Raw genomic sequence first — 13031 nt, 5'->3', positions numbered from 1 at the left:
AAGGCTCTAGTGCCAGTGAGGATTACAGTCCAAACATAAAACGTTCGAGCACAAACCATTGCGGGAAGCTTCAGCCCGAACTTGGTTCTTCCCTTGAGAAACCAGATCGAGGTCTCGAAGAGAAAGAAGAATAGAGTGTAGACGTAGCACCAAGAGAACCAGCCTGAATGGAAAAGCTGAAAAGAACGTAAACAACGGTCGATGTAGAGAACCAAGTTAATTCTCCGGTTGTGCATCTGACTCTCTGAACTATGGCCTAAATGTTCAGGCAAAATCAATAACCAGCCTAGTCTGAGCATTAACTTCCAAAAAAGCCATCAATTTCTATTGAATTACATCAGATAAAGCAACAAAAAGCATGCATCATCATCTTAGATTATACAAGTTCACAAAATTTCTAAAATAGTTTCCTCTAAATGCTACAAATTCTCCTTTATCATCATCATCATCATCAAAATCATATAAGCTTTAAATCATATAAAAATCACTAACCATAGAACCATAACATCATAACACATCATTAAAAATCATATGGGCTGCTCAATTGTCACTTCTAAAATCACTAATCCCTCGTCTCTAGTTCTCTACCAAGTGTGACAAATGAAGCAAAGCAGATTCAAAGTTCCAATAAAGTTCCAATAGAATTAACCTCTAATTCCTAACCATAGAACCATAACATCATAACACATCATTAAATATCATATAAGCTTTAATTGTCACTTCTAAAATCACTAATCCCTCATCTCTAGTTCTCTACCAAGTGTGACAAATGAAGCAAAGCAGATTCAAAGTTCCAATAGAATTAACCTCATCAATCATCCAACTGCTGAAGCTCAGCCTTGAGCTGCTCTATCTTGAGTCCCATGGAGCGCTGCAAAGCCGCCTTTTCCGAATCAGGTAGCTTTCCTAAAAGCCCTTCAAACATGTCCATAACCACCTTAACAGCAGCACGAGCAGATTCTGCTTCTTCATTGAAATAAACAGTCTCTTTAGACTCCAGTGCCATCTCTATCTCCTCTCTTGCCTCCACGAACTTGAGGTTGATTGAATCGACTTCCTTGTTCACATCCAACTCGGATGCTTTCGACTCAGTGCCATCTCTATCTCCTCTCTTGCCTCCACGAACTTGAGGTTGATTGAATCGACTTCCTTGTTCACATCCAACTCGGATGTTTTCTGTGGTTTGGAACGTTTGCTGGAAAAGGCTGGGCTTTGGATATCGGACTGAGCTGGGAATGAGTTGAGTAGGAATCGCTGGAAGCGAGTTGATGAGAAACGAAGACGTGGGTTTTGGATAAGATTCAAGAGGGTATCTCAGAAGGTATTTGCACAGTGAGATTTGCGAACGATTACGCATTTGTTTTGTTTTATTTTCTCAGCTATGATCAAACGCAGAAAAAGGTTAGGATAGGAAGAAGAAAGCGCATATATAAAATAATGATTAATTCAAGGCCTAATACCAAAATAACCACAAAACTTTTAAAGAAAAACACGACTGATCGATGTCGAATCAACGTTTTATACCCTGCAATTCTTAGTATGAAAATCGTAATCTCACGCGATTTTGACGGCAACTACGACGGTGTATGACTAGGAGGATGGCAGGGGTTTCGTTGGCCGTGATGGTCGTGGCCGGGTTAAGGATATGATTTGGGATTTTAGGTATTTTGAGTTTTTTTTATAATTTAAGAGAAATTATGTTTTTTTATAAATATAATAGTATTTTAAAAAAAATAAAATTTAAAATTACTAAAATGTTACACATGTCACTTAACGGGAGAAATTAACGCAGTTAACGGCTTGGGCACCTAAAATAAAATAGTAACATTTGTAATGTTACGCACATAGATGTGTCAAAAAATAATTTAGGTACCTATTAAAGAATTAAGGTATAATTTGGGCACTTATTTTGATATTAAGCCTTAATTCAATAAACGTCTTCAAACTATGTTCAAAATTAGTCCCAAACTTAAAATATTTTATTTGTTCTCGAAGTATCAGTAGCATATCAATTTGGTAGTTATGCCATTCTAGTTATCAATTTGGACATTAGATGCAAATATGACGTGAAATATATTTATAGTTTTTGGATCGAATTTAATTTTGTGTATTCATTACATGGATAATTCAAAATAACCTTTAAATTTTAGGGTAAAGTACATAAATGATTCCGATTAAAGGGATGTTTTATTAAGTCTCCAATTATTAAAAATAATAAAATGATCCCTCAATTATAGAGTATTATTTTTTCGAGTTCTTCGACTATTAAAAGTTACAAAATAGTTGTTTATTCGTATGTTCCGAACTCGATTAAAAATTTGATAGCCGTCTGAGCTAGATGTTACTTTGCTGGCTAAGATATGATAAAATTTGATCTCATAATCTGAAAAGACTATCATATCTCAGTCAACATGCTAACATACAACTTAGACAATTGTTACTTTTTTAACAGAAAATGATGAGTTTGAAAGATATAGTTTACCCTAAATTTAATATGTTTCTTGAATGTACGAAATCTTAACTCGGGACTTTTTAAAAAGATTTTAAGACCTTCAAAAACAAACCTTTTATAAAGATTTTAATACCTTCAAAAATATTAAATATTTTAAAATTGGTAAAAATAAAACAATATCGATAGTTTGAGAATTGGTAAAAATAAATAAAATTTAGGGACAAATTTAGAATGAAAGTCATAATTTAAAGATTGATGAATATTTTACACTATAGGGATTGATTTAGAATGATTGATACAGTTTGGGTACTTATTATGAAATTAACTATCTAATTTATTTATATTTAAATTAATTAAATTTTTATTTTTAAAAATCTATCAACATATGGTAATATCTGTCACTTTAATTATGAATTAACTACTAAATATTACTCTTTATTTAAAAAAAATCAATGTGAACGGAGCGTTCGATCCTCGTAGTCGGATTGCTACAGTTGGAGTCACAGCTCGTGATGTTGCTAGGACCTCTAGGCGTTAACATGACAGTCTTATGAGTTAGGCGTTAAATGTTGACCGAGATATGATAAAATCATATTTTAAAGATGTCTACTAGCATCGTTGTTGTTTTCAAACACTGGCTCGACGACATAATGTTTCATGCACTGACTTGATAACATAATGTAAATGAAGAGTCAATCCACAAAATACAACTCAACTGATTCTGAGATCAGATTTTATCATGTCTTAGTAACATGTTAACATCCAGCTCAGATGACTGTCAATTCTTTAACGAAAAAGGACTAATTTGGAACATATGAATAGTCAAACGACAATTACGTAACTTTTAATAGTTAGAAGACTCAGTGAAGTAGCACTCTATAGTTGAGGTCCATTTTATAACTTTTAATAGTCGAAAGACTTAACAAAACAATGTCTTATAGTCCAGAGATCATTTTTGTACTTTACCCTTAATTTTATGATATAACATGTTAGATAATTATAAGCTTGTATATTTAAGTTAATGTAAACTTTAATAAATTATTAGTATATTAATAATTTTTATTAATCTAAGAATGATTACAAGGTAGTATATGTTCGAAATACTCTCAATCTATTTAACAATGAACACTTAAACATCCCTACATACGATGTGCTCGAACCCGATACATTTAGAAATAACAATCATCCTCTTAGTTGCATTGACATATTAACAATGATATTAAATAATAGATAACATAGTAGTTAATAGGGCTGTAAATGAGTTGTGCTTAGTCAAGCTTGAATATTGTTAAGCTCGATTTGAATCGAGAACTTTAAAATGAAGCTCGACTCGCATCGAAAACTCGCGAGTCTAAAATTTTATAACTTTAAATAGTTAGAAGACTCGATGAAGTAGCGCACTATAGTTGAGGTCCATTTTGTAACTTTTAATGGTTGAAAGACTTAACAAAACAATGTCATATAGTCCAAAGATCATTTGTATACTTTACCCTTAATTTTATGATATAACATGTTAGATAATTATAAGCTTGAATATTTAAGTTAATGTAAACTTTAATAAATTATTAGTATATAAATAATTTTTATTAATCTAAGAATGATTACAAGGTATTATCTGTTTGAAAGACTCTAAATCAATTTGATAATAAACGCTTAAACATCCCTCCGGACATATGATATGCTCGAACCCGAGACATTTAGAAATAACAATAATCTCTTTAATTGCATTGACATATTAACAATATCATATTAAATAATAGATAACATAGTAGTTAATAGGGCTGTAAACGAGTCGTGCTTAGTCAAGCTTGAATATTGTTGAGCTCGATTCGCTCGAGAACTTTAAAATGAAGCTCGACTCGCATCAAAAACTCACGAGTCTAAAATTTTCAAGCTTAAATCTAACTCGAAACATAAATTGAAGCTCAAAAAAACTTGAAATAAAAAAAATCTTAAACTTAACTCGGTTGAAGCTCAAACTTGAACACGAACATGAACCTTAAGTACATAAAAATTGCATATTACCTTCTTTAAGAAAACCCAACACATAAATGTTAATATTGTTGATGATTTAATTTATTAAAAATAAAATGTTAATGTATTATTTTTTTTTTCAAATTACTCGCAAGCTTTTCAAGTCGAGTGTCAAATAACTCATTTCAGCTAGTTAAAAATTCGAGTAGAATTCAAGTCCATTTAAATCGAATATTTATAAAGTTTTAACCAATTCAAATTCAATTAACTTGCAATTTACATCGACTCTTTTCAACCCTAGCAGTTAATCATTCACAACAATGCAGTAAACCATAATAAGCAAGATACTATTACAAAACAATTTAGTAAGGTGTTGATAAATATTTATACCTTTCAAAATATCATCATCATTGTAACATCAAGTTAGACTTAAAATAATACGAATTTCAACCCATTCAATAACTTCATCAGTAAAAAAAAAAGAATATTATTTTATCTAGAGGCCTTGAATTCGAACAATTACGTTCATTTATATTTATATGCGATAAAACATTAGATCATTAAATTATATGTTTTAAAACTTACAATAACTAAAACTATTACAAAACTAATTTTGGTGTATTAAAACCTTTGACTCCGATAAGCACAAAACTAGAACCACTGCATTTCTCATCTATGCAATCTGAAAAAAGAATGAACAACATGAAATGAATCTTTAATCTTACATTCATGTGCAATGGCATCGTAGGGGGGTCGATGTAGTCGCCGGTTTTCGTTTCTCACGAACAACGGCTTCTTTAATCGCAGGCAATTTTTTATGAACCTTTCTCCAAATATGATTTACGGCACCATCCGGTGGGATTGGCCCAATACCGCCCGGATGACCGTTATCATACACAAAAACGGGCTGAACCTCGGCCATGGCTCGACGGAGTTTGTTCCTCTGTTTCTCAGAAATGCTTCTAAGATGAGAAACAAGCCAATTTGGTTTCAAAGCATCACTCACTGCTACGAAAACTGAAAACGTGGAGTAATCCAGCATCCCTTCAAAGGGCAGCTCGATGTTGTCGCTGCATCGAAGAGTCGGCATGAAGTGGGAGTATCACCAGCAGGGTGCAAGCAGAACTCGGATGTCCTCATCCCCTTAATTGACTGCTCTCTACCGGTGGCATTAGGGAACCCTTCTTCCATAACGACTCCCGGTTCGTTAACCAACAAGTCCCATAATTTTTCTCGAACTAGGCCACCCTGCAAATTTAGATAACATTTAACTCAGCAAAAGAAGCTTAAAGTTTTGAACTTTATGACTGTATCCATTCAAGAAGGAAATAATATTATTATCGGGACACAACATAGAGCAGCTAGATTCGGTGTTGGGTTGTAGGATGCTAACCCGGTGCCTATGTTTAGCTCCCTTAAAACAAAGGAGGGTGTGTCGTTTCTGGTTTTCCGACAGCAGCAACCGAGGAAGCAGATGAGTATATGGGACAATCACATCTTTAAGCAATGAAACTTGGGAGTGACGTATCATGTCTTATGAGGTACCATCGGATGATTTCGTATCGAGTCTATACCACCCACCAAAATCCACAACCAGTAGAACAGCAGGGGCTATCTCCTCTCTGAAATACCACATTGCAACAAGGTCTGTCAAAGAATACTTCAAGGTTTAACATAACCCGACAATCCAGAAACTAAATCATAAGCCGTAAAGCATGCAGGATAATTTTCCACTTCTTTTTCCGTTTTATTTCTTTTGACACTGACGGTAAACATATCGATGTATGTTCTCATATTGTCACCGAGAGAAGGAACCAAATCAAAAATGAAAAGTGCATAAGAAATACTGGGCATATTTCAGCCAATAATATACCTAAAGCTACCTAGATAAATTTGACAATCCCATCCTTGCACAATAGAAGCTGAACGACACAACTTTTTCTCTCGTGTGGCCATGAGTTCATCACCATCTCTCATTCCGACCGACCAATTTCGTGAAGGGCATAGTTTTATACACTCTCATTTTGTCCTAAACACTAGTTTCTGTGCCATCACAAGACTTCATTACCAAATAGCAAAAATGATCAACTACCACATTATCCTCAACCTCACTATCAAACCTTCATTAACGTGCTTTCCATACAATAAAAACAGAAGTCTTTGGTCGAAGACGGCATTTTTTTCGAATACCGATGCCGGTGATTCTCTATGCAAATTACACCGCTGCTGAGCAACCATTTTCCATACAGCTTACAAACTTAAATTTGCCCTTTACTTCTTTATACTAAAAGAAACTATCAAGCACTCTCTAACCCAATTTCAGCAACTAGAATGACACAAAGAACAAGTAACGAGAAACAATGTAACAGTCTAAATATACAAAAGGTTAAGCACTAAGCAAATGAGCTTAAATTATATAATAATAATCAGAATACCAGTGAGAACAAAGACATGATCACGGCCGCCGGATCGTTTCCAAGCATCAATGTTCATCACAAAATTCATCACTTTCTTTAGCCTCAAGTAATACCCATTCCCAGCTTTCTTCCTAAACGCACCGCTTCCAGATCCCAACTCCATCTCAACACTCAGTGCAGCAAAGAAGGGAACAAAAACAACCTCAGCCTCTTTGGCATCGAAAACCCTTTTGGCAACATAACCGATCCTCATTTCCTGAGAGGTTTCCAAGTCACCCATGATCCAGTACTCCGCACTGTATTGCTTGATCAATGGTTTCTGTTAAAATGATAACCAAAGAATACTGGAAATGCTCTTTCTATTTCACTGCAGTATAAGATTATACAACCAATGTATTTATACAATAACTGGACGGCTAACTAACCAAAACCAACTAACTAATTCTCTAACTGTACAAACAGAAATAATCTCCTACAACCGTTCTCTACACTCCCCCTCAAGTTGAGGGATTAAAATATTTTTCATCACCAACTTGCTCACCAAATAGTTGTGTTGTTATATCCCAAGCGCCTTAGTTAAAACATCAGCAAGTTGTTATGCAGATGATACATACTCAGCTTTGATTGTTCCTTCTTGTATCTTTTCTCTAACAAAATGACAATCTATATCAATGTGCTTAGTCCGTTCATGAAATATTGGATTTGCTAAAATCTGTAAGGCTGCCTTGCTATCACTGTACAACTTTACTGGCCTCAAAATATCAAATTGCAATTCCTTCAAAACGCCATTTAACCATACTATTTCTGATGCAACCATTGCCATGCTTCGATATTCAGCTTCTGCTGATGATCTTGCCACTGTATTTTTTTTCTTTGATTTCCAGGATATCAAAGAATCACCTAACTTTACACAAAAACCAATAACTGATTTTCGTGACATAGGACAAGAAGCCCAGTCTGAATCACAATATGTTGACAGCTAAATCTTGCATGTTTTCTTCAATAATATCCCCTGTCCTGGTTCCTTCTTTAAATACTTGATAACTCTCAATGCTGCTTCTAAGTGTGTTTTCTTCGGTTGTTGCATAAACTGACTGAGATGATGAACTGCAAATGTAATGTCTGGCCGAGTATGTGTTAAGTATATTAGTCTTCCAATTAACCTTTGAAACATTGATTTTTCTTCAACCAGTACTTCATCTTCCTTTTGCTGTAAATGTTCATCATATTCTGTGGAGGTAAGCTTCAAATTTTGCTCTAAAAGAGTCAAGGCTGGTTTAGCTCCTTCAAGACCAGTCTCATTTAGCAATTCTAAAGTATATTTCCTCTGGTTTAACACAATTCCCTCTTCTGATCTTAAGACCTCAAGTCCTAAGAAATATTTCAATTCTCCTAAGTTTTTCATCTTAAAGCTGCAATTTAGCATGTCTTTCAACTCATTGATCAAGACTAAATCATTGCCAGTTAATAGGAGATCATCTACATAGATGAGTATTACCACCAATCTTTCACCCTCCTTTTTGTGAACATTGAGTAATCAAACTTACTCTGCTGATATCCTGTTGCTACCAATGCTTCAGTAAGCTTCAAATTCCACTGTCGTGAAGCTTGCTTCAAACTATAGAGAGATTTTTGCAGCCGACAGACCATATTCTCCCCCTGGCTACTAAAACCTTCAGGCAACTTTATGTATATTTCCTCAAACAGATCACCTTGCAGGAAAGCGTTATGCACGTCCATTTGAAAAAGAGGCCAGTCATTCATAGCAGCAAGGGCAAGAACAGTCCTAACAGTGACTAACTTTGCTACATGAGAGAATGTTTCAACAAAATCAACACCCTCCTTCTGATTGTAACCTTTAGCCACAAGACGTGCCTTAAAACGCTCAACTGTACCATCAGCTTTATATTTGACACGAAAAAACCCATTTACAACCAATGGGAGTCACTCCTTGAGGCAAAGGCACTACAGACCAAGTACCATTGAATTCTAAAGCTTGAATTTCCTCTTGCATAGCTTTAATCCAAGCCGGGTTAGAAATAGCTTCAGAATAGGATTGTGGTTCAATAATGGATGAAGTGGTAGCAAGAAAATGTTGTGTACGAACGGGTAAATGATGATAAGAAACATTATGAATAAGAGGGTACTTACAAGTGGAAAAAGAAGAAGAAGACTGATTGGAACGAACATAATCTTGTAGCCATGTAGGAGGTCTAGATGCTCGAGAAGACTTACGCAATGGAAAAGCAGAAGGTGCCGATGATTCGGGTAAAATTGGTGAAGAGGGATCATTAAGAGAGATAGAAGGCTGAGATAGAACTAAGAATTCATCATCATCCTTATAAGTTTGAGTAGGAAAAAAAGAATCAGACTGTTGAGGAAAACTGAAAGGAAAAACAGAGCCGTGGAAAACAACATCACGATTGACAAAAAAGAGTTTTTTTTAAAGATCAAATAAAAGATAGCCTTTTTGAGTAGAGGAATACCCAAAAAATACAAAAGGAATGACTCGTGACACAAATTTATCAGTTAAATGTGTCTGAGTGGCATATGCAAGACATCCAAAAACACAAATCTGAGATAAGGAAGAAGGTTTTTTGTACAACAATTCAAAAGGAGTTAACCAAGATAAAACAGAAGAGGGTAATCTATTTATCAGATAACAAGCAGCAATAACACATTCACCCCAAAATTTCAAAGGAACTTTAGAATGAAACCTTAGAGCGCGAGCAACCTCAAGTAAATGCCTATGCTTATGCTCAGCTACCCCATTCTGCTGAGGAGTACGGACACAACTCGATTGATGAATTATGCCAAGGGAAGAAAACAAAGGAGAACAAATCGAATTGAAGAATTCGGTCCCATTGTCACTACGAATTATTTTAACAGAAGTAGAGAATTGATTGTTAATCATTAGGAAAAAGGATTTTAAATGAATAACAACATCACTCTTAAGTCGTAATAAAAATACCCAAGTCATACGACTAAAATCATCGACAACCGTAAGAAAACATCGATGTCCACTATGAGTAGAAATTCCATAGGGACCCTAAAGATCAATGTAAAGTAATTAAAAAGGATGTTCAGTTTGAGAAGAACTCAAAGGGAATGACAAACGTGTTTGTCTAGCCATAGGACATACTGAACAATGTTGCACATCACTAGGAGTAAACTTAACAGATTGAAGAACAGACAACTTGTGAATTTTATTAATGACAGCATGCCCAAGTCTAGCATGCCAAAGTTCAGTAATAGTAGGAAAATGATGATTTACAGACTGACAAACATAAGAATTCGAAAATGAAGAAACATGAGCATAAGATGAAATCAAACCCGAAGATGCAAAAGAAGACTCGAGCAAGTAAAGACCTCCTCGTTCCTTACCAATCCCCTTGATCTTTCCACTGGAGATGTCCTGCATGATACAAAATGCAGGATAAAACAAAACAACATAGTGAAGCTCAGTGGTTAGTTTAGTGATAGATAAAAGGTTATTTTTAAAGTCAGGGACAAACAAAACATTATGAATGATGTGGTCTTTGCTAAGGATGTAGAAGCCAATATGAGTAATGAGAGTTTTTTTACCATTATGGAGATGAACAAATCTATTTTTAGAAGCACATGCAACAGGATTTGTCAAGCAAGAGAATTCAAACGTAATATGATCAGTAGCACCAGTGTCCAAAATCTAATTTATGGAAGAAAGAGTACCTGAAGCTTGTCTTACAAGATTAACCGATGACTCAGAAGCTAGAGCTTGATGCAAAAAACTCAATATCTGGTGGTATTGTTCTTGAGTAAACACGGGAGCAGTAGACACATGAGGAACAGAATGAGGAACATGATCTTCAAGTTTACCAGTAAGAGCAGCTGAAGCATCTTTCTTCCGATCAAATTTGAAGTTAGCAGGAAAACCAATCAATCTGTAACATTGGTCCTTTTTGTGGCCTTTGATTTTACAATGGTCACAAGTTCCATTGAACCGGCGTCGACCCATACTGCCAGGAGATGCCGAGGAATTAGAATAAAAAATAGTAGAATCGTGGTTTAAGGGTATGCCAGTAGAATGAGCACGTTGAGACTCTTCTTGAACCAGCATCGAGTAGGCTTGATTGACACTCGATAATGGTTGCATCAAAATGATTTGACTATGCACAGCAGAATATGATTCGTTCAAACCCATCAAGAACTGGAATAGGCGCTGCTGAAAAGCGTTAGTATTGTTCTGCTGGGCATTGACACAATCACAGGAAGGCAGAGGTACCAACGCACCATATTCGTCCTAGAGGAGCTTCAATTTCTTGAAATACGATGAAATTGAAGAATCTCCTTGAACAAGAGTTGCGATTTCTCGGTGTAGAAAGTAAACCCGAGAACCATCAACCTTATCAAACTGTTCTTTCAAATCGGACCATACGAGCGCAGCACTAGAGGAAAAAACAATACCGGCTGAGAGATACTTGCTGATAGAATTGATTATCCAAGATAGTACAATTACATTGCACCGATCCCATTGTGGTTGAAGCTGCTCCACAAAATTAGAATGAAGACAGACCCCATCAATGAGTCCTAACTTGTTATTCGCAAGAAGGGAGATACGCATTGACCGACTCCAGACATCGTAGTCATGAGCGCCGGTGAGCTGGTGAGAGACGAGAACAGCACCTGGCGTATCAGACGGATGCAAATACAATGGATGAGTGAAATCAATCTCCGAAATATCTTGTGGAGGCATGACGAATAGGAATAGCAGAAAGAGGAGAAAAAAAATGCAGAGAGCGAGAGCAGAACTGGAATTGGGGATCTTTGCACGGGAACAAGAAATGTAGATGACTAGTGTGAAAGAAGCCCAATAACCCAAGAGCCCAGAAACAAACCAACTGATACCATGTTAAAATGATAACCAAAGAATACTGGAAATGCTCTTTCTATTTCACTGCAGTATAAGATTATACAACCAATGTATTTATACAATAACTGGACGGCTAACTAACTTGTAAACTAACCAAAACCAACTAACTAATTCTCTAACTGTACAAACATAAATAATCTCCTACAACCGTTCTCTACAGTTTCTCGGGGTAAGGATGGTATTTGGTGGGTTTTGAGATATGGGTAGTCGAGATCCGGTGATATGGGTCATAGTTGAGAATCGGGGTGATCGGAGTCCCAATATTGTTGGAGTAAGCCATAGTTGAGGGATCTGGGAAGGTCGGGTACGTAGACTTTAATAGAGTTTTGGAAGAAAAGGAAGTGATTTTGGGGAAAGGAATTTATGGGTTTTGTAGAAGGCGAGCTGAAGAAGAAGATGATGATGAAGTAAGAAAGGGAAAGGAGGAGAATGACTGTGAGAAACAGATATTTTGTTGCTGCTATTGTACTACTTTTGATTGCCATTTTTAAGGGGTTTTTTTATCTTTAGTTTCCTTCTATAACTTCTGCGTTTTGTTTTAGGTTAAACTGCAAAAATGGTCACTATTTTTTGGGCAATTTTTTATTTTTCTCACTGAAGTTTGATAAATAGTAAATTAGTCACTAATATTGTTGATTTTTTAATAAATCGGTCAATCACCATTAACATCCATTACCACAATAATAGAATGTTAATGTGGCATGTTAGACCAATTGACCTATCACTGTTTGATCATACGAGACACCTTTCGACTGATCGTTTGACTCTCCTATCTTGTTTTGCTTTCTTCATCATCTTTTGTGTCGCTTTCTACATCGTCAAGCTTGTTTTTTTCATTTCAAGATAATGATTTGGAGCCTTGTTTTATGGTAATGCGTACATATGCGTGCATACGGTCCTTAAGCAGTTTGAAATGGCTTGCATGTGTCCATTTCATTATTCCTCATAATCCCAAACACTCGATTAAGGGGAACACAAAATCAAAATGTTTGTTCTGAAATGAAGAAATCAAGCTTGATGATCTAGAAAATAAAACAAAAAATGAAATAAAGCAAAATGAGAGAGGAGAATCAAATGGCTTGTCAAAGGGTGCTCCGCATGGTTTAACGGTGTTAGGTCAGTTGGTTTAACGCGCCACATCAGTATTATGTTACTGTAGTAACGACTGTTAATAGCAAGTGACCAATTTGTTATAAATAGATCATTAGTGACTAATTAGTTACTTTTTGAAATTTTAGTGGGTAAACGACAACTTACTTAAATATTAATGACAAAT

The 13031-nt window shown here is 35.5% G+C and overlaps 1 protein-coding gene and 1 pseudogene across 1 annotated transcript; both read right to left on the bottom strand.

Annotated features, from left to right (window-relative positions):
• Nucleotides 1–811: 811 nt before the first annotated feature.
• On the bottom strand, nt 812–1357 carry LOC120155899. The gene has a single exon (XM_039167362.1). The coding sequence runs from the start codon at nt 1355–1357 to the stop codon at nt 812–814; it is 546 nt and encodes a 181-aa protein (XP_039023293.1).
• Nucleotides 1358–5153: 3796 nt separating this feature from the next.
• On the bottom strand, nt 5154–12240 carry LOC120155932 (annotated as a pseudogene).
• Between the last annotated feature and the right edge of the window lie 791 nt (nt 12241–13031).

This window comes from Hibiscus syriacus, unplaced genomic scaffold, assembly GCF_006381635.1.
Source record: "Hibiscus syriacus cultivar Baekdansim isolate YM2019G1 unplaced genomic scaffold, ASM638163v2 tig00111208_pilon, whole genome shotgun sequence".
NCBI lineage: Eukaryota > Viridiplantae > Streptophyta > Magnoliopsida > Malvales > Malvaceae > Hibiscus > Hibiscus syriacus.
Note: the sequence above shows the minus strand (reverse complement) of the source record. Positions and strands in the feature narration are given on the sequence as shown.

Excerpts from the sequence above, each read along its gene's own strand:
- LOC120155899 (XM_039167362.1), bottom strand. The coding sequence starts at position 1,357 with ATGCGTAATCGTTCGCAAATCTCACTGTGCAAATACCTTCTGAGATAC.